Source organism: Camelus bactrianus, chromosome X (assembly GCF_048773025.1).
Source record: "Camelus bactrianus isolate YW-2024 breed Bactrian camel chromosome X, ASM4877302v1, whole genome shotgun sequence".
NCBI classification, from domain to species: Eukaryota; Metazoa; Chordata; class Mammalia; order Artiodactyla; family Camelidae; genus Camelus; species Camelus bactrianus.
In genome coordinates, this window is record NC_133575.1 from 110825594 (window position 1) to 110843264 (window position 17671).

The 17671-nt window shown below is 46.5% G+C and overlaps 1 protein-coding gene across 7 annotated transcripts; it reads left to right on the forward strand.

Annotated features, from left to right (window-relative positions):
- The first annotated feature begins 1075 nt into the window (after positions 1-1075).
- SLITRK2 (SLIT and NTRK like family member 2) lies at positions 1076-13161 on the forward strand. Of its 7 annotated transcripts, none has more exons than XM_074359133.1 (3): positions 1076-1669; positions 5362-5415; positions 5510-13161. In XM_074359133.1, the coding sequence occupies exon 3, from the start codon at positions 5935-5937 to the stop codon at positions 8470-8472; it is 2538 nt and encodes an 845-aa protein (XP_074215234.1). In that variant the 5' UTR covers positions 1076-1669; positions 5362-5415; positions 5510-5934; the 3' UTR covers positions 8473-13161. The 7 variants fall into 7 exon arrangements, with proteins under 7 accessions (XP_074215234.1, XP_074215237.1, XP_074215233.1 ...); XM_074359136.1 differs by having other exon boundaries at positions 5892-13161; XM_074359132.1 differs by having other exon boundaries at positions 5362-13161.
- The last annotated feature ends 4510 nt before the right edge of the window (positions 13162-17671 follow it).

Here is a 17671-nt window from a genome sequence, read left to right on the forward strand (position 1 = left end):
TGTGCATATGTGAGAACTGTGTTATTCTGAAACTGCTTATCTGAATGGCAGGGAAATCTCAAAAGGGTTTTCTCAGGACTGAAATAAAAGGAACAGTAATGACCCTTAAAACCTCAGAGATATGATTATAAGAGATAATTCTTTGGACTATTACTAAAGTAAACTCTGCGTATGTTCATAATATAAGTTTATCAGTAATTTTCTTAAAAAGGCCCAGTGTGGTCTCCTTAGAAAACCATTATGAAAAGGAAGCCAAGAAGAGAAGGAAGAAGCACAAAAGATTCCCCAGAGTAAGGACAAGAACGAGGTAAAGTCTGCGCTCCTGAGAACCTGGTTTAAAAGTATAGGAAATAACCTTGAAACAGACAAATCCCAATGCAGACTCATTAGCCCGAGAGCTAATTTTTACTCTAATTTTGCACCCCCTCCCCTCCCGTCCTAGTCTCCACCATCAGTCTTGTGGATATTCCGAAGAACTGAGGGTTTTATAGACTCTGTAGGGGGTATGAAAAGGATAGGGGACAGTGACGACTTTAATTAAGGCAACTCTCTTCCAGGATTGAGGGGGAAGTGTCTTGGTGCCATCAAATAAACTCCTTGCTTCCTTCTTAAATAAAGACAACCGCAACTTTATCCCTCAAGAACTCGGAGAGGGGAGAGGCCCTCGGGAAAGCAGGTATGGGGGCGGAGGAAGGGCGGCTGCAGTGATCTTGGCAAAACCCGCACCTACCTCTTGAACTACAGTGACTCTTTCGCAGAGCGCCTTCCTGTAATCTAAGCACGACCACCTGGACTACTAATCAGAGGAAAAAGGAAAGGAGGAAAAGGAAGGGAAGGCGGTAAAAAGTCCGCTTTAGTAGATCCAGGCAACGTCGTGAAGAATGAAAAGAATCAAATGAAAACAGGGACTGGAATGGTGCTAAGGGCTGGCTTTTCTGAACACATTTGCACTAGTCTAACTCAGCTCTACATTATAAGGAAATTCCTTGTTTACCATCCTCGTAGGAGGTCCTTAAATATCTGCCTGCGAACTCCGAGGACTGGGCGCTCACTAGTTAGGGGAAGCAGCCTTCCCGGAGGGGGTCCGGCTCGGAGGGCTGGCAGGTTCACTCGTCCGTAACTTCCACCCTGGGGTCTTAGCGTCCCCTCGGATACGGTGCTGACCGAGTGCCATCCTGATTTCACTCGACCGAGTCCGAGCCGCAGCCCACGGTAGGAGCTGCAAGGGCCGGGCAGAGTTCCAGGCGAGAGGGGCCGAGAGGCGTGAGCAGCGCTCCGCCGCGCTGGTCAGAGAAGCGGAGCCGCGGCTCCTTTGTGGGCTGGTCCATCCCCCTCCCGGGTGCACGGCGGGGACATTAGATCTGCGGGGTGATTGATAAGTGCGGGAGAGGGGCCGCCGGCCCTCCCACCCCCTCTCTTCCCTCCTCCTCCCTCCCGCCCTCCTTCCATCCTCCCTCCCCGCTCCCTCCCTCCTTCCTGCCAGAAGCGCTGCCCGGTGGCGAGCGGCTCCAGCGGGGATCTGCCTGCCCTTGGGGGCGCCGCCCGCGCTCGCCGCCGAGCCCTCGCTCCGGGGCCGCGCCGGTCCGAGGCTGTGCCGCCTCCCGCGCCTCCCCGGGTCGCGAATGCTGCGGGCGCCTCCGGGGGAAGCTCGGAGCGGCGCGCTCGCCGGGTAAGTTCTGAGCGCCGGGGACGCCGCGGCGACGCAGCCGAAGAGCGGGCTCGGCGAGGGAAAGGCAGGGGCCTTTCCCGGCCGCCTCCCCCCCCCCCCCCCCGCGGAGGGAACGGGCGTGGGCAGACGGCGTGATCCGCCGGGGACCGCGCGCGGGCGGCTGCCCTCGATGGCCGCCCCAGCTCCGGCTGCCCGGCTCCGGGACCGTCTGCGCGGGCGTGGCCCGGCTCGGGGCGTCGCGCGGCCCCGCGTCGGCAGGGGGAGAGGGCAGGTAGGACTGCGCGAGCGGTCGGCGCCCGGGTCCCGGCCACGGGGGACTCGCTCGGCCCCTCGGTCGCCCGGAAGAGCCCCTGGGGAATGGCGGTGGGCCGGGGCTGGGGAGCGCGGGGAGGAGGCGGCCGCGGGCGGGCGGCGGGGGCGGAGGGCGGCTGCGCCCCGCGGCCGCCTCGGAGACCCGCGCCCGGCTTGACTCGGGAGGATGCGAGCGAGACCGAGGCGGCGGAGTCCCGGTGTAGACCTCCCTCGCCCCGGCGAGGAGAGGGAGCGTCTGCCTTATTTTAGCGTCCGCCTCTGCCTCCCTTGGGCTCCCAGTTCACCCAGAACCTTTCCGCCGCCTTAGAGCCCGCTCTGCCCAGCGGGGTGCGGCGGCCGCTCCGCCCGAGACGCGGGGCCAGAGGAAACTTACTCAAAGTGCTTTATCGGGCTTGAGGCTGATTTGTTCCCAATATCTGTGCTGGGGAAGGCGGCTGTGGAAGGTCAGGGACAAGCAGGAGACGGAGTGGTGGGAGGGTCCGGCGACCCGGAGAGGCCTCTAACCGCGGCAGGAAGATCTGCCACACCCCCGCAGGGTCCCCGGCCCCGCTCCCCCCACCGACTTTCCGCCGCGGTTCCTTCACTCCGCAATGTCCAGATTTCAAGGGGCCCCAGCGGCCCCCATCCATCTACCACCCCTCTCCCTGGAAATTCCTCATCGGCTCTGACCTCAAGGAGTATTGACAGAGTCATCAGTGTCTTGAAGAAAATTACTCTATTTGAGAACTAAAACTCATATTTGGTATTTCACTTTCAAATAGTTTTTTTTTTTTTTAAGAACACATTTAGGTAAAACACCACCGCCACTATGTAAGTTTAGGCAGACAGTTCTCTGATTCACACTAAGCAGCAGAGAGTTTTTTTGGGAAACTGCTGGACTGAGACTCAGAATCCCTGGGTTCTGTTTCTAATTTTATAGATTCTTGAACTTAAGCAAGTCAGCACTTCCCCTGGTTGAGGAACGTCCTAATCTAGAAAATGAATCTGATTTCAAAGGTCTTGTCCAGCTCTCATGTTGGCTTCTACTTCAGTGAAATATTAACCTAATTAATAAGTGTTTGTTAAATGAATGACTGAAGGCAAAAACCGTACCTCTCTAGGAACTATGTATATTTAAGATTTGGAAATATGTAGAAACAAATGCCCCTTTGCTATGAAAGGAAGCTTAATGGGGCTGGCCCTGCATCACTCGCTTGTACCTAATGATGCAATTGCCCTGGAGAGTGGGAGGCCAGTACAGGGCTGCCGCCTCCCCCTCTGCGGACAGCTCCTCTCAGTGTGGCCCTTTGGCATAGAGGAGGAAAATGTGAAGACCCGGAAGGAAAGGATGTTGCCCAAGGCAAAGCAAGAACTGCTGGATGGGGAGGGGCTCTTGATGTCTGGCCCTGGGCTCTTACCCAAGGAAAAGGGGAGGGAGGAGAAAGGAAGCCCATGAAAAATTGCAGACAAGACTGCCAGAGCCACAGGTTGCCTCAGTGCCCAAGTTTATAAAGGATCAGAGCCCTTGGGGAGGAAAGAATGGGTGTGGATGGAACAATCCTAGGACCTGAGCTTAGCAGGGAAGGCAGAGAGAAGCAGGGGGCTCAGGAGGCCCCTTTTGCTGATGCGGTGGCTTCTATTCCACACATGGCCCCGCAGTGGGACCCTGTGTTGACTGCAGCAGGCTGGGACTGAAGAGGCAGGGAAAGCAAGCTAAAGTGTTTGGCGGGACAGGCACGTCGCTTGGTCACTTTCTTTCCCCATTCTCTTTCCTTGCCTACATTTGCTGCCTCTTCTCTCTCATTCCCACCAGAGTCAGCCCCTGGCCCCTCCAGGCGACAGCAGACATTTACAGCTTGCCAATGTACTCCACACCGGGAGACTCCCGGGTCCACGGGACCTTAAGATAATAGAGGAGAAGCGAGATAATGGAGGCCAAAACCCAACACCTGGCCACTAATAACCCCGTGGAGAGGTCATCTGCATCTGACTGAATGTCTGAGCTGGGAGGGCCCTATAGTCCATCCTTTTTGCCAGTGGGGGCGGGAAGATCCAGAAACAAGTGATGTGCCTGGCAGCCGAGCCGGATCTGGAGCCAGGTCTACTGAGCCTCCGGCCAGGACTCCCTTCCTCCCTGCCCTCTTTCTCAGGAGCCAGTCAGTCTTCCTGCTCTGCCGCCTTCTATTCTCCCAGCTTCCCTGTCCCCTGCAGCCTGGGGGGCTTGGGCACCGACCGTGGGCTCCTACTCCCAGCTGACGCTCAGCCTGGCAGTGCCTTCCCGACACCCACTCCTCTTCTCCTTCCTTCAGGCAACAAGCACACGTTTAAACCTCATTATCCGACTAAGTATAAACCTCAGGGGGAGAAGGGTTTTGTTGTTGTTGATCTCAGGCTATAAGCTAATGTTGAACTGGCTTTAGGAAACCAGGCAAATGTCTCTTTGGCCAGTCATCACCCAGAAAGTAATTCTCTCAGTACGGAAACAAAGCTCTGTATGTAAGGCATAACGCCCCTGGGAGAACTCCTCGCCCTCCTACACAGGCGCGCTGGTGCACACACACCCCGCTCTCCATCACCGACAGCATCTGAGCTAGGAGGCTGGCAGGCGGGCCGCAGTCCTGTAGCAAAGAGACACATCTACACACACACACACACACACACACACACACACACACACACACACACACACACGAGCGCACGCACACACACATACACACACATTACTGGGAAGATCAGGACCCCTGCTCTGCTCAGGAATCTGGAATGAGAACCCCCGAAGGAATGGCCAGGAGGGAGGGACAGGTGGGAGGAACCACTTGGAGGGGCCCGAGGAGTCCCGTTGAGGCCAGCCCCTCAGCGAGGCCCCTCCAGGAGAACCCCGTCTCCAGGAGCTTCGCCAGCCGCTTGCCGCCCGCCGGGCTGGAGGTGGGGTAGCTCAGAATCAACTGACGCAGCCGGGATTTGAGCTTTGCGAAGCCACTCGCAGGGAAGGGAAGCATCTGCCCCTCCCTCCCCCACTGCGCGCCCTCGATCCACAGCCTGCCCCCTCCCCCCGTGACGTCACCCCAGCCCTGTCCCGGGGAACCTGCAAAGCCTCTCAAATTCAAACTGCTGGGCGCACTGCTGCCACTGCCCCCGGATTGGAAGTGCGCGCCCAGGCTCGGCCGCCGCCGCCGCCCGCCAACCCGGCCGGCCCGCTTCCCGACCTCCCTGCGCAGTCGCACCCCCGGGTCCCGTCGGCTCAGCGCCCCGCCGCCCCAACCCTCCTCTTCCTCTCCTACCGCCTGCCGGATTTCTAATTTATGCGCATCCCCCAGCAAAAAAATTAAATCTACCAACAGAAAGCAGGGCATCCCTCCGGAAGCGGCGTCTTTTACCTTGCTCTCCCTCTCTTTCTGAAGATGCTAAACTGCTGGCGGACTGCAGAGGAGAGGGGTCCCGTCTTCTCCTGATGTGTGAGTAACCCCCACCCCGCGCTGTCTTTGCTCTTCCACCCTCTCCCCTCCCCCGCCACCAGTCCCCTGATTTTCCCACCCCCTTTTTGCGCAGTTAAAAAAAAAAAAGTAAAGCAATTTCTGCCGCGAGCCCAGGATGGGCGAGCCGCCCGAGATCTCTTCAAGATACCCCAGGGGCGGAGGAGATGGGCTGGATTTAGTAGGACAACTCGGTTACTAATGACTCCGCGGCTGGCGGCGACCCGCCGGGAAATCAGGTGCAAGCATGTGTGTGCCGGGACGCGCGTGTGGGTGGGCTGGGGGGAGGGGAGGAGAGCAGAGATCGCCCGGAGAAACGCAGTGATTTCATTCTGCCGTGTTGCCCACTCCCCGCATCCTTCCTCCCTCCCACTCCGCCCCCTCGCTTTGCCATTTTAATCGGGCTTCCGTGTCTCTCTCTCCCCCGCATCCTGCTCTCTCCCGCCCCCCTCCCCAAGGTTTGCCTGTAGGTACCTGAGCTGACACCGACGGTGCCTAAAGATGCTGAGCGGCGTTTGGTTCCTCAGTGTGTTAACCGTGGCCGGGATCTTACAGACGGAGAGTCGCAAAACTGCCAAAGACATTTGCAAGATCCGCTGCCTGTGCGAGGAGAAGGAAAACGTGCTGAACATTAACTGCGAAAACAAAGGATTTACAACTGTCAGCCTGCTCCAGCCCCCCCAGTATCGAATCTATCAGCTTTTCCTCAATGGCAACCTCCTGACGAGACTGTACCCGAACGAGTTCGTCAATTACTCCAACGCGGTGACTCTCCACCTCGGTAACAACGGGCTGCAGGAGATCCGGACCGGGGCGTTCAGCGGCCTGAAAACCCTCAAGAGACTGCACCTCAACAACAACAAGCTCGAGGTGCTGAGGGAGGACACCTTCCTGGGCCTGGAGAGCCTCGAGTACCTCCAGGCTGACTACAATTACATCAGCGCCATCGAGGCAGGCGCTTTCAGCAAACTGAATAAGCTCAAAGTGCTCATCCTGAATGACAACCTTCTGCTGTCCCTGCCTAGCAATGTGTTCCGCTTCGTCCTGCTGACCCACTTAGACCTGAGAGGGAACCGGCTGAAAGTGATGCCCTTCGCCGGCGTCCTTGAACACATCGGAGGGATCATGGAGATTCAGCTGGAGGAGAACCCGTGGAATTGCACTTGTGACTTGCTTCCCCTCAAGGCCTGGCTGGACACCATAACTGTTTTTGTCGGGGAGATTGTTTGCGAAACTCCCTTCAGATTGCATGGGAAAGATGTGACCCAACTGACCAGGCAAGACCTCTGTCCCAGAAAGAGTGCCGGTGACGCCAGTCAGAGAGGCAGCCACGCTGACACACACGTCCAGAGGCTGTCGCCGACGGTGAATCCTGCTCTCAACCCCACTAGGGCTCCAAAAGCCAGCCGGCCTCCCAAAATGAGAAATCGTCCGACTCCCCGGGTCACCGTGTCAAAGGACAGGCAGAGCTTTGGACCCATCATGGTGTACCAGACCAAGTCCCCAGTGCCCCTCACCTGCCCCAGTAGCTGTGTCTGCACCTCTCAGAGCTCAGACAACGGTCTCAATGTCAACTGCCAAGAAAGGAAGTTCACGAATATCTCCGACCTGCAGCCCAAACCTACCAGTCCAAAGAAACTCTACCTAACAGGGAACTATCTCCAGACTGTCTATAAGAACGACCTCCTCGAATATAGTTCTTTGGATCTGTTGCATTTAGGGAACAACAGGATCGCAGTCATTCAGGAAGGTGCCTTCACAAACCTGACCAGTTTACGCAGACTTTATCTGAACGGCAATTACCTTGAAGTGCTGTATCCGTCCATGTTCGACGGACTGCAGAGCTTGCAGTATCTCTATTTAGAGTATAATGTCATTAAGGAAATTAAGCCGCTGACCTTCGATGCTTTGATCAACCTACAGCTGCTGTTTCTGAATAACAACCTGCTGCGGTCCTTACCCGATAATATATTTGGGGGCACGGCCCTCACCAGGCTGAACCTGAGAAACAACCACTTTTCTCACCTGCCTGTGAAAGGGGTCCTGGACCAGCTTCCAGCTTTCATCCAGATAGATCTGCAAGAGAACCCATGGGACTGCACCTGTGACATCATGGGGCTGAAGGACTGGACAGAGCACGCCAATTCCCCCGTCATCATCAATGAGGTGACCTGTGAATCTCCCGCCAAGCACGCAGGGGAGATACTGAAGTTTCTGGGGAGGGAGGCGATCTGTCCAGACAGTCCCAACTTGTCAGACGGAACCATTTTGTCTATGAATCACAACACAGACACACCTCGCTCGCTCAGTGTGTCTCCCAGTTCCTATCCTGAACTCCACACTGAAGTTCCACTCTCCGTCTTAATTTTAGGCTTGCTCGTTGTCTTTATCTTATCTGTCTGTTTCGGGGCTGGTTTATTCGTCTTTGTCCTGAAACGCCGAAAGGGGGTGCCAAGTGTTCCCAGGAGTGCCAACAACTTAGACGTGAGTTCCTTCCAGTTACAGTATGGGTCTTACAACACTGAGACTCAGGAGAAAGCCGACGGCCACGTCTATAATTACATCCCTCCGCCTGTGGGTCAGATGTGCCAAAACCCCATCTACATGCAGAAGGAAGGAGACCCAGTGGCCTATTACCGCAACCTGCAAGAGTTCAGTTACAGCAACCTGGAGGAGAAAAAAGAAGAGCCAGCCACACTTGCTTACACGATAAGTGCCACTGAGTTGCTGGAAAAGCAGGCCACACCAAGAGAGCCCGAGCTGTTGTATCAGAACATCGCCGAGCGGGTCAAGGAGCTCCCGAGCGCAGGGCTCGTCCACTATAACTTTTGTACCTTACCTAAAAGGCAGTTCGCCCCTTCGTATGAATCTCGACGCCAAAACCAAGACAGAATCAATAAAACCGTTTTGTATGGAACTCCCAGGAAATGCTTTGTGGGGCAGTCCAAACCAGACCACCCTTTACTGCAAGCTAAGCCGCAGTCAGAACCAGACTACCTCGAAGTTCTGGAAAAACAAACTGCAATCAGTCAGCTGTGAAGGGAAATCATTTAGAACCCTCTGGCATCAAAGGCTGCTGCTCCAAACTGTTGGAAGCACTGCATTTGCTTTTGTGTTTGTTTGTGTTCTCCCTTTCCCAGCCTCAGTGGAGGACTCTGAAAATGTTTGGGGGATGGGGTGAAGCAATGATCCTGCTTTTTCAAGTTTTCCTTTAAATTATTTCTCTCTGGCTCTCCCCACCCCCACCTGTCTTTTCCCTTCTCTCCTTAGGAACCACCGTTGGACATGAATTTTTTTCATGTATGTTGTTTATGGTTTTGTTCCTTCTTTCTTCTTTTATTTTTCCAGTGTGGGAATGGGAAGAGGAGATTATAGTGAATGAAGAAAAGAGTAAGCGAACTTTCCAATGAAAGTGGATATTTAGTGTATTTTGTCGAAGATCTCCAAAGATCTTTTGAGACTATAAATTCCTTTGTAAATAATGATATATGGTATTTCCGTCTTCAGTTACCAAGTATAGCCACTAGGCATCACTTCTTCGTGTTAAAGTGCCTTTGCACTTTAAGTACCTTACTTAAATGTTGCTTTTAGCTTTGATAAATTGAACATATTTTAATGTGTTGTATTTTTGAAATTGAAAACACTGTAAAATAGATTGAACTGTCAGCTATATTAAGTCAACGTACAGTTTGCTTGAGTTATAGAAACCAGCCTGTCATCAAATGATTCTAGTTGTAGGACTTTATAGACTTAACTGTAAAATATTTCCTTTCCTTTGGGTTTGTTCTAAGTGATTTTATTTAAGTCAACTAAGGGGATTTAACAGTGGACTAGAGGTAATAAACTGCCTCAGTTGGGATTAGTAATTCATTAATAAAATATATTTAACCCAATATCAGAGTGAATTGAACAATTAATGCCCTTCCGTAAATCATTATTTTACACTAACATGGTCAGTGTTTTAGATTATTTTCCTAATTAAGAATACATTACACAACTTGTAATATATTTTTTCTGCATTAAATTAGATATTTTTATATATTTAATGAAAGAGTCTGTATTTCTAACTTTTTAATTGAAATTAATATTTTTTCTGCCTATCGAAACATTTTCTATAAACACAACCAGTAGAGGCCGCCACACACCTCATTTAATAAAGACATATGAGCCATTAAATACTTTGAAGGAAGACTTCAAAGGTGAGATTGAAACTTCCCAAGTAAGTTCTCTGCAAATTCAAGGCGGCAGAGACAAATGTATATGTTACTTTCTGTTTCTTTTAGGATCAAAGATTAGACTCAGAAACTTTCTCAATTTTCACATTTTCAGAGAAAGCAGCGTTTCCCTCTTGAGTTTATGGAAGTATTAACGGGGTGCTATCAAATCATGTACTATTTGCATCTCCAACCCGATTAATAAGTACCTAAACTAAGAAAGTAGGCGTCTTTTTTCTTCTGCCTTCTTAAGGCATGTGTTACTTGAATTTTCCCTTGTCAGCTTGAGCAACCTTTCCGCTTTGGTCTTAGCATTAAAATGATTTTAACTAACCAAGTCTATATAACATTTACGAAGCCTTAATAGCCTGTAGATAATTTTTAGATGCAAGTATTATTGTGTGATTTAAACAAACAGCCCTTCTTTACAACAAAAAATAGTTTTGTTTTGTCTATTGTAAATCCTTATGCAACTGGGAGGGTGATCTGCATATAAAGTAGTCCAGCTTTTCAGTTCCTTATTAAAGCAATTGATGGCGTCTGAAAGAAGCACACTGTTTCCTTTTCATAAATAGGTTACTGCACATAATAATCCTTTATTATCATGTGGAGATTGAAGTGGATCCTGATAACTTACTTTTAAAGCTTTAAAATGACTAATAGTATATTGTCTGTCACCATAAACAATTCATGTGATAGGCTTTCAATTAGAAATTACTTAAATCCAAATTATTTGGATTAACAACTACTGGTGCAAAGTAGTTTTTTTTTAAACAATAGAAGGTAATTGTGTAGATAGAACTGCAAAGGGCATTCAGGGGAAAAAAAAATGCCTTTAATACCCTAAAATCTCTGAATATCTGCAGTGACAAGCTAACACGTTAATTCTTTGATTAGAAATCATAATTACTATTTAAATCCATTAGATCAAAGTTGAAAATGGTGGGCTGGAATGACCTACAAGAAAGCTGATGTGCAGAGATTTTACATTTCATAGAAGAGGAGCAGGAGTACACGCTAGTTGAACTTGGAGCTAGCTCCTGGAAACCACCTCCTCTTGTGTACGTGTAAGACGTTCCAACATCCTGCTGCGGCTGCCCTCGTTGGGTGCGAGGATAAGTACAGAATACAGAGCTAGGCAAATTAGTCTGCGTATTCTATTAAGATCATTTTGGGTCTAAATTGTATGACTAGAACTACTAATGCAGTGACTCCAGTGTTCTTATTCTCCTGAAAATCGTCATTCTTGTAAAATGCCATTATGCATAGAAAAACGAATCCATTCATCTTAAACAGAGATCGCTTACTATTCGTTTAGTTACATGATTTTAAAGAGGCCTCCTGGAAGAACTCAGATTCATAAACTCTCTTGCTTAATAATTATAGTTTAATTTTAGATTATCATGCTTCTTCGATTTGTATTTTATTTTGTATTAGGTTTTTAAGATGAAATCATTTGAACGTGGTCCAGACTATTTCATTTAAAGGCATCATACACCACATACTTGGAAGCTTTATTTTCTAATGCAGTCAACAAACACTTTATTAACATATTAACATCCCCACTGACTATATTGTTTTGCTTTGTCCACCGAAGTGCTTTCAAACGTATTTTATTTTAGGATTTTTATTTTTATCTTCTACAGCTGGATTTTGCTATTCCACTTTTATTTCACATGCAGCTTGTAATGGGTGTGAGCGTCAGCGCAGTGAAATGGTTCCAGCCAACAGAACACCATCTCCCCTGGCCCGGCCTGGAACAGATCTGTATGTCTGGCAAATGGTAATTCCCCTTGATTCTAGCTCTTGATTAGTTGTTTCCACTGTTTCTGAATATGCCTGTGTCTCAGTTTGTACTGAGACACTCAGAAGCACCATTTCTCATTCTGGACACGATTGCCAAAAGTCTAATTTGGTTCTGGACTTTGGTCAACCTGTGTGCCTTGTCTGTTCCTTCTAGTAGTTGGTGAATAAGGAAATGACCCTTTGGTTTCCTCTGCTTTGTCCTCTGACCTCTAAGGTGGTTTAATTTTCCTACATATTCCTATGTCATCAAGGGCTCAATATTTTATGGATTTTACAAAAAGCGCGTAAGCAACAAGAGGGAGATTCTGTGACTCTTCAGACTCTGGAAATTCGTTTTGACTGTACACGTTCCAGAAACATACTGGATTGGATGCTAGAGTGAAGAAAGCCTGCCAGACAGTTCTCCCAGTGGAACCATTTCTTCATTCATTCGCTAAATGCTTATTGAGGCTTGCTTCCTGGGTGCCGGGCGCTATGCTGTGTGCTGAGGGGCACACAGACGCAGTAGCCAGGGTCTCTGCGCCACCTCCCCCACTCCCCCACAGGGAGCTTAGTGCGCATAAAGGAGAACCTTATCTGAATGACAATCACCCAGAGTAAACGGTGGGAACAGTAAGTAGTGCAAAAATTTCAGTTTTTAAAGGTGATTCTGTGCAGTGAAGTAGAAAACTGATATATCATAAGCTAGCTGCTGTGTGACCACCATCATCTCTTTAGACTTACATGGCTAGAAAGGAAAAAGCCCCACAAAAATAGAATAAAACAAATTTCTGCAGGATACGGCCCAATATTATGGCCTGAAGAAAACTATATGTTTGTGCTATCTAAAGATCTATGTTGTAACGATGACTCTCAAAACTGTAAATACAAAATCGCAAACATACTTACATTTTCTGGAATATCCATGTTTTAGAGGCAATATTTACTTTACATTTCAGTGGCTTAAAATATAACATTTCGGCTTAAGTGTCTTTTACAAATACAATAAGACACCTAAATCCTGAGAGAGAAAATCAGTTACTGTATATAGGCGTACTTTGCTTCTCACAATGGTTGTGCAAAAAGTCCCACGTACACTGAAGTTTTGTAAGTTAAACTGTGTTTTAAACGCATTAGGGGAGCTGCCATTTAGAGGAAACTTGTGAATCCTTTTATAAAGCCGAAAACCATTTTATAATACAAATGATCACTCTCTAACTTTTCTGGTTTGTATGTCTGGAATTTCACTTTGCTTAAAACGGAGCCCACCTGCAGAATAAGAGTGTGTTTTGCCAATGCCGCTTGTGCTACCAGACTCTTGGTTGCTAAGGGCTTACCCTTGAAAATCGGCTGCAGTTTTGTGTGAATTGAGCTATTGAGCGGTTCCGTGATGGTGCAGTAACATTCCCGAACATACACGAACATTCCTGAGCAGCCAACCCATTTCAACTCCACTGAACACAGGACTCTTCTGCCCAGCAGCGCCTCCTCTCTCAGACGTGGCCATGATTCATTAGAGGGTAGACTGACTCCTGTATTCACATCCTATAACGTGCTTAGAGTCACAGGTTTTTATAATACATATATGTTATTCTGTAAACATAGTGAATTGCATGTGTGTTGGAATTTTTTAGCAGCATTTTAGCTTGAAAGTACTTGTACAAAGACTGTTAGATTTAGTTGCAAGTAATTGTTCTCAAGTTATTGGAATAAATGGCAAATGAAATAAGCTCTCGTGTAAATAGACTTCTGTGCCAAATAGTGACCTTGTTTCAAAAACTGAATGTCATATTTTGGGCTGTTAATAGGCAATATGAAATATGGAAAATGTGATCAAATGACATGTTTATTAGATAAGCTGTTTATAGTTATTTTATTCTGTAGTTAGCATTCAGTTAATAAATAAATATTTACTAAAAACGAACATTTGATAAGTTAGAAAAATTCTTTAGAATCCTGAGAGGAATTAATGACAAAGTATTACTGGAACCATCTTCTTTGCCTTGCTATATATTGTTCAAATGTTTACAAATTTAGGTCTTTTATATATGATCATAATTTACATATTAAAGGTAAAATGAGCCTTAAAAAACATATTAATACTTTTCCATTAATGTTCATTAGTATCTGACTTAAAAAACTGAAGGTAAAAAGAACAATAAAAGCAGAGATGTCTCTCTAGGAATTGAAAGAAAGTTCGATTTCCCACTCCCACCCCGGCCACACAGCAGCCTATGATTTTTCATTATAAAATTCTAATATTATACGTGATCTAATAAATTTGCATTTGTAAAATAAGAGACAGATTGACATGCAAATCCAAGGAAAAGAAATTATGAATTCATTAAAGGAGATGTTATCACTGTTGTCCCAAAGACTAGAGTCAAAACAAATGAGAGAGATGGAGAAAGGGAGAGAGAAAGAGGGACAGAGAAAGAGGGGGAGAGTGAGAGAGCGAGAGCGAGCTGCATTTGTTACTGTAATTGTGGTAACATTATAGCAATGTGCCTTATTTGGCTATTTGCATTGGTTAAACATTGAAATATATCTGCCAGGTATGCTCCATTCACAAATGTATAACATAACCAAGGATTTAAGAGTCGTGTGATGGACAAGAGGACTTGAAACAAATTATCTTCTCTTGAGACTATTAACTTGCTATATGCACAATATATTCAGTTTATTCATGTGACCTTCACAGGTTGGTAAAACAATTGGAGTAGCCTCATTTTAGAGTGTTTTATTAAAGAATGAGAGAGTTGATGCTTAGTACACTAGATTATCTGATCCTTTAGAAAGATGAGTTGAAGTGGAATGGAAATGAAAGTAATGTACAGCTCCCCATTCTGAACACATGTAATATAGAACACCAGCAAGTCAGATGTCTGTTGATATTTGAAAAAGACCATCAAAATAGATGTTGTCATTACTGAATGGGGGCTGGAAATGCACCTGATCTGTGTTTCCCTGGGCAATCACTATGTGGTTAGTTATACATCATTTTTATTCATTTGATTTTCAAATATTATTTTAGGTGTGCTATCAGCATTACCCTAAAAAGGAATATTTGAGCTAATTATCTGTCAGATCTAGTTGCCTGGTATTTTTGGACATATTTGATCTTGACAAAATGTTGGCTGCAGCAGCAGATATAAAGTCGTTTCAAAGCTCACAAACTGACTGTTGGGCAGATAGGATAGGTGAATGGAGTCTACTCTGAGTGACCCTTGGCCAAGACCCTCACCTCACAAGCCCCTTTTACCTTCACGTCACTAACACCTGACACAGTGTTTTGGAACATAGTAACTCTCCAATAATTATTTCCTTAATGAATAAATGAACAATAAGACTCGGGCTGCCATGTGAACACTGAAGAAAGGGTTGAAAACTGAAGGATCTAAAGTCAAAGCGTAATTCCAGTGGGTCCTTAGCTGTTCCAGGAAGTCCTAAACAAATATTCAGTTGGAACATTTTCGGAGCTTATGAGGAACACACACACATACACACACAGCCACACGAGGCAGAGAAGTTATGGTAACACACAGCCAAGATCCAAAGTTCGTCATATGCGGGCCCAATTTCGAGGGATACTTAAGTTTGTCTGTTGAACCCAGTGACCTCATTCGAGACTTAAACGTAGCTTTACTGCAGAGCTATGCGATTGCCTTGTTATTGGCTTCTGGAATTGGGAGACTCTGAGTTGAGAGAAAATGCACTTCCTGACAAGCTTGAGGGATGAATTCTTCCAGAACTTGTCTCTTCCTAGGATCTGTGTATTTGGTTTGTTTCCGAAGTTTTCCAAATAGAAGAGAAATTCTTTAGATCCAGACCATATTAAGTAATGTTTCTGTCAGAACACTGTTGTCTCATAAAGTCCAATTTGTACAAAATAAGAACTTCTGAGTGGTGGTTCTTAATAAAGAGTCCCAGGATCTGAGGTGCTGATCTTCATGCAGGTAGAAAGCTGTGAGGACACGTCAGAGTTCCTGCCGGGTCTCAGTTTCGCTCTCTGTCGGACTGGGCGAACTCAGTGGACATGCCTACCTTTAGTACTCCTGCTTTCCTGCTATCTGGGGAGTGGCTGCCACACACAAAACACACAGTGCATTGAGATAACTATGCAGGTAATTCAAGCCTGCAAATCTCTTACACCCTCTTCTTTCAAGTGTCTAATTTGGAAGCAGCCTTACTCTGATTTTATTTTTACAGGATTCAGATACACTATTTGTTTTTGGTTATTTTCTCTCCCTAAACTTCATTTAAAAATTATTTACACCATTTTTCTTACTTTGTAAGTCACAACATTCTACTGCTTTTTGGTGGGGGAGAGAGGGGATGGACTTTCATTTAGCTGTTTGCAGGGCAATTATCTGCCGGGTTGGTGAGTTTATTCTGTGTGATAATTAAGAAAGTTAAACTATGACTTTATCTCCAAAGATCACATTATCGTATTTCAGGGCATCAGGCAGCTTTGTCACTTAGCTATTGATCATCTCACCCTTTTAGCCACCGCTGCCAAGTTTCTTACCATCAGGGAAACCAATGGACCCTTGGACAACTCAGCTGAGCTTCAGAAATTCAGTGATTCATACCAATGAGCAAGGCTCCTAGCTGACAAGTGGTGTCTGGCCTCTTCCTGATCATAAACTTCAGCCATAGTTTTATTGCTGGGCTAATGTATCCTAGAAACAAACAAAGCAAGCCCTCAATCTTGCAATATTCAGCTGACATGGTCTTCACAAGGGTAGAAAAGAGGAAAAATCATTCATTCAAAAACCTCCTCTACTTTCCAGAGGTTTCTGAGGGGCTTATTAAAAGCATGAGTGAATGAAAGGAAATTCCATCTATGTTGTGCTTTGTGCCTTCCTGTGCCGTGTTACGGAAGGTTATGGAAAAGGAAATGTAGGCTATCCTTGTCCGAGCGATCACCTTAAAAATGTGAAAAATAGGATGCCACGGAGATACTAAGCACGTAGAGTATAATTACATTTCAAACTTTTCACTTGAAATTTTGGAACAAAATATATTTTATTTACTAAACTGATCTTGGAAAAGCACGTACATTTTAAGCAATAATCTGGGTAATTTGAGAGTGGGGCTTGTTGAAGGAATTTCATTAGTTTTAAACTGCATTTAGTCATACTTTGTTTTGGGCAAATTCATCAGAAAGTTGTTCAGTTCAAATGTTCTGAAATTTTAAAAATACGCAAATTCTTCTGCTCTTCCAGACTAACATGGGGGGAGGCTCTGCCTTTGTAACGTAGTTATTGTTTCTTCATTGGACTTTCTGAGTTTCTCTCTATATCCAAGGATGGATAGTTGTACAAAGACAAGGTAAAGTCTTAGGAAGAGAGGGTAAATATACTTTGTTGAATGATTTCTAACAGAGGGCCAGGAAATCGGGAGTGTTTCAAAAATCTTCATGTCTCCCCATAAGAAATCTTTCCCAAGCCTTGATCCCTGACTAGGAGACATTTTCCTCTGTAAGACTTCGGATTTTACTGGGTTCTGTTTTGTTTTGTTCTTCAGTCACACTGACTCTTTCTGCTTTGCTGATGGAGGAGGATCATTCCCCAGATGATGAGGGGCACTCAAATTTAGTCCCCATGTCTCTGCTGACTCTCCATGTGACATTCGACCCATTCCTTGCCATCTCTGAGCCCTGGTTTCCTCATCTGAAAAGGAACGTAATTAGACTTCGCTTTCCCAGTCAAGAAAACGACTGAATAAAAATGAGCTTACTACTGGGGAAACCTCAACTCAACTTCAATTCATAAAAAATAGTAAATCATTTGCAAACTTGACACATTAACTATCATTAATAACAAATTGTTTTCAACAATCCTCACACCTGTTCTGTGACACACCAGCAAAACATTTGGACTAGTTCTATTGTTCCTTTCAACTTAAAATACAATCTCACAATTTTCTTTCCCTCATCTTTATTCCGGCTCCTGAACATCATCACCGTATAAATCCATTTACACAAAGAGTATGAGTAATTTCTGGTAGCCCTTATGTGGTAACAGATTGTCTCTAAAAATGCAATTTATGGAGTGCTCATTGTGTGCTGAGCCCTGGAGCAGAAGCTATGAACACCTAAAACAAATCCACAAGTGTTCCTGAGGTCCCAGCATGTGCCCAGCGCTGGGACAAGACTGGGGGTGTGGGGAATGAAAAAGTTGCTAGCCACTGTCAGGGCATCAAGGCCCTCCTATATGTTGGGGAGATGTACCATG